This window comes from Etheostoma spectabile, chromosome 7 (assembly GCF_008692095.1).
Source record: "Etheostoma spectabile isolate EspeVRDwgs_2016 chromosome 7, UIUC_Espe_1.0, whole genome shotgun sequence".
Classification (NCBI taxonomy): Eukaryota; Metazoa; Chordata; class Actinopteri; order Perciformes; family Percidae; genus Etheostoma; species Etheostoma spectabile.
In genome coordinates, this window is record NC_045739.1 from 25,560,738 (window position 1) to 25,562,454 (window position 1,717).

At 42.0% G+C, this 1,717-nt stretch overlaps 1 protein-coding gene and 1 long non-coding RNA gene across 2 annotated transcripts in view; one reads left to right on the forward strand and one right to left on the reverse strand.

The window, feature by feature from the left end:
* The window catches only part of carmil1 (capping protein regulator and myosin 1 linker 1), a 66,170-nt gene that overhangs the window by 21,071 nt on the left and 43,382 nt on the right, over positions 1-1,717 (forward strand). Inside the window, 2 exon segments of the mRNA XM_032521180.1 lie at positions 1,040-1,137; positions 1,230-1,300. Of these exon segments, the coding sequence (XP_032377071.1) occupies positions 1,040-1,137; positions 1,230-1,300 (169 nt within the window).
* Positions 1-1,717, reverse strand: part of LOC116692697 (uncharacterized) — a 22,562-nt gene that overhangs the window by 7,059 nt on the left and 13,786 nt on the right. The gene's annotated exons all lie outside the window — the stretch shown is intronic.

The window sequence follows — 1,717 nt, forward strand, 5'->3', positions numbered from 1 at the left end:
CCTTAAGTTCTCATCTCTTCCTCCAAACTAAAAGCAGATGTTGTAACCTGGCTGTCTTATTTGCTTCCATCCAGCAACAACAGGCATTAGATAAACTTCCTCTGTCTCTGTGTTGGCGTTCTAACCTGCGGCTGATTTCTGAGGACTCTGGTTACCTGGTCCTCAGATCTCTGCAGGGTAAATCCAGACAGCTAGCTAGACTATCTGTCCATCTGAGGACTATGGTTCCTGGTCCTCAGATCTCTGCAGGTAAATCCAGACAGCTAGCTAGACTATCTGCCAATCTAGGACTATGGTTACCTGGTCCTCAGATCTCTGCGGGTAAATCCAGACACTAGCTAGACATCTGTCCAATCTGAGGACTATCGTTACCTGGTCCTCAGATCTCTGCAGGGTAAATCCAGACGCTAGCTAGACTATCTGTCCAATCTGAGTTTTCTGTTGCACGACTAAAACAACTTTTGAACGTACATGTTCCACCAAACATTATCCTTCCCGAGACTAAGCTTGTCACAGCAGATTTTTCTGTTAAAGAGCCGAAATCATCAGTTGATGAATCGGTTAGTCTATCAGCAGAAATTTCATCTGCAACAAAAATGAAAAACTGTTAATTGTTGATAATTCTATAACCCTCTGAGGTCTAAGGCCATTTTCACATCCTCCTTAATTGACCTTTTTAAAGGTGCCCTGCCACACAAAACCCTTTTTACTTGAATTTTTTGAAATATGTCAGCTCTGTATGTGTTTGTGTTATATGGTGAATGTGAAGATGAACTGCTTCAAGCCTTCTGTGATTGCACCCCCCTCCTCCACACAGTTGCTAGTAGCCATGGAGGACACGGAGGATTAAGAAAACCGCTTCAGAAGAGCTGAATGTCTTAATTAGCTTTGTAGCAACTTGTTTGACAATGGCTCAAATGTAACGTTCATTAACATAAAAAAAGCTACGCATAAAATGTTTAATATAATTAATAATTGGCTTCTTGGACTCCTTCTCTCTGTTCTTTTCTGTGTCTTCATCCCTCTCTCTGTAAGGAAGGAAGGTGATGAAGAAGCTGAGTCTGAAGCCTCCGGAGAGGGTGGCGTCCCTCCAGGCCGTCTGGGACGAACCGGGCTCGGCAGATCAGGGACCCTGCGGTAAATCAGCCTCAAAGAGGGAAAAACTACATCCCGGCAAATGTTTAAAGTGTATTTATGCGCTAAAAGGGGTTGTTTTGACTCTTTTTCAGGCGGGTTTTCTCATCAGTACTGGTGTGTGTGTGATTACCTGGGCCTGCCGTACAGAGAGGAGGTCCAATGGGTCGGTGCCGTTGACTGAAATCAGCATTTTTTATAGAAAATTGTTCTATTTTCTGTCTTTTTTGTTGCTAGTAAGGTTTTTTCATCTGGTGCTGTCATGGTCACCTTTTGTGGTTTTTATTCTACTTTTCTTTGCTCTGACTACTTCTTCTTTGTCTGATAAATGTATGCTTGTTTTCCCTTCTGCCTAATATTCTGTAATTATGAAATATTAATGTCATTGTTTGCCCTTCTGCTGCTTCCTCTTGATATTCTTTCTATGATTGATTGATTTGTCCTCCTGTATTCCTCCTGCTTCTTGTTTGTTTCTGCTTTCTTATCTTCCACTTGTTCCTCTTCTTCTATTCTTCTGCTTACGTTTCTTTTTGTTTCTCATCTTTTCTCACCTGTGATGGTACGTGTCCATATACAGTACGTG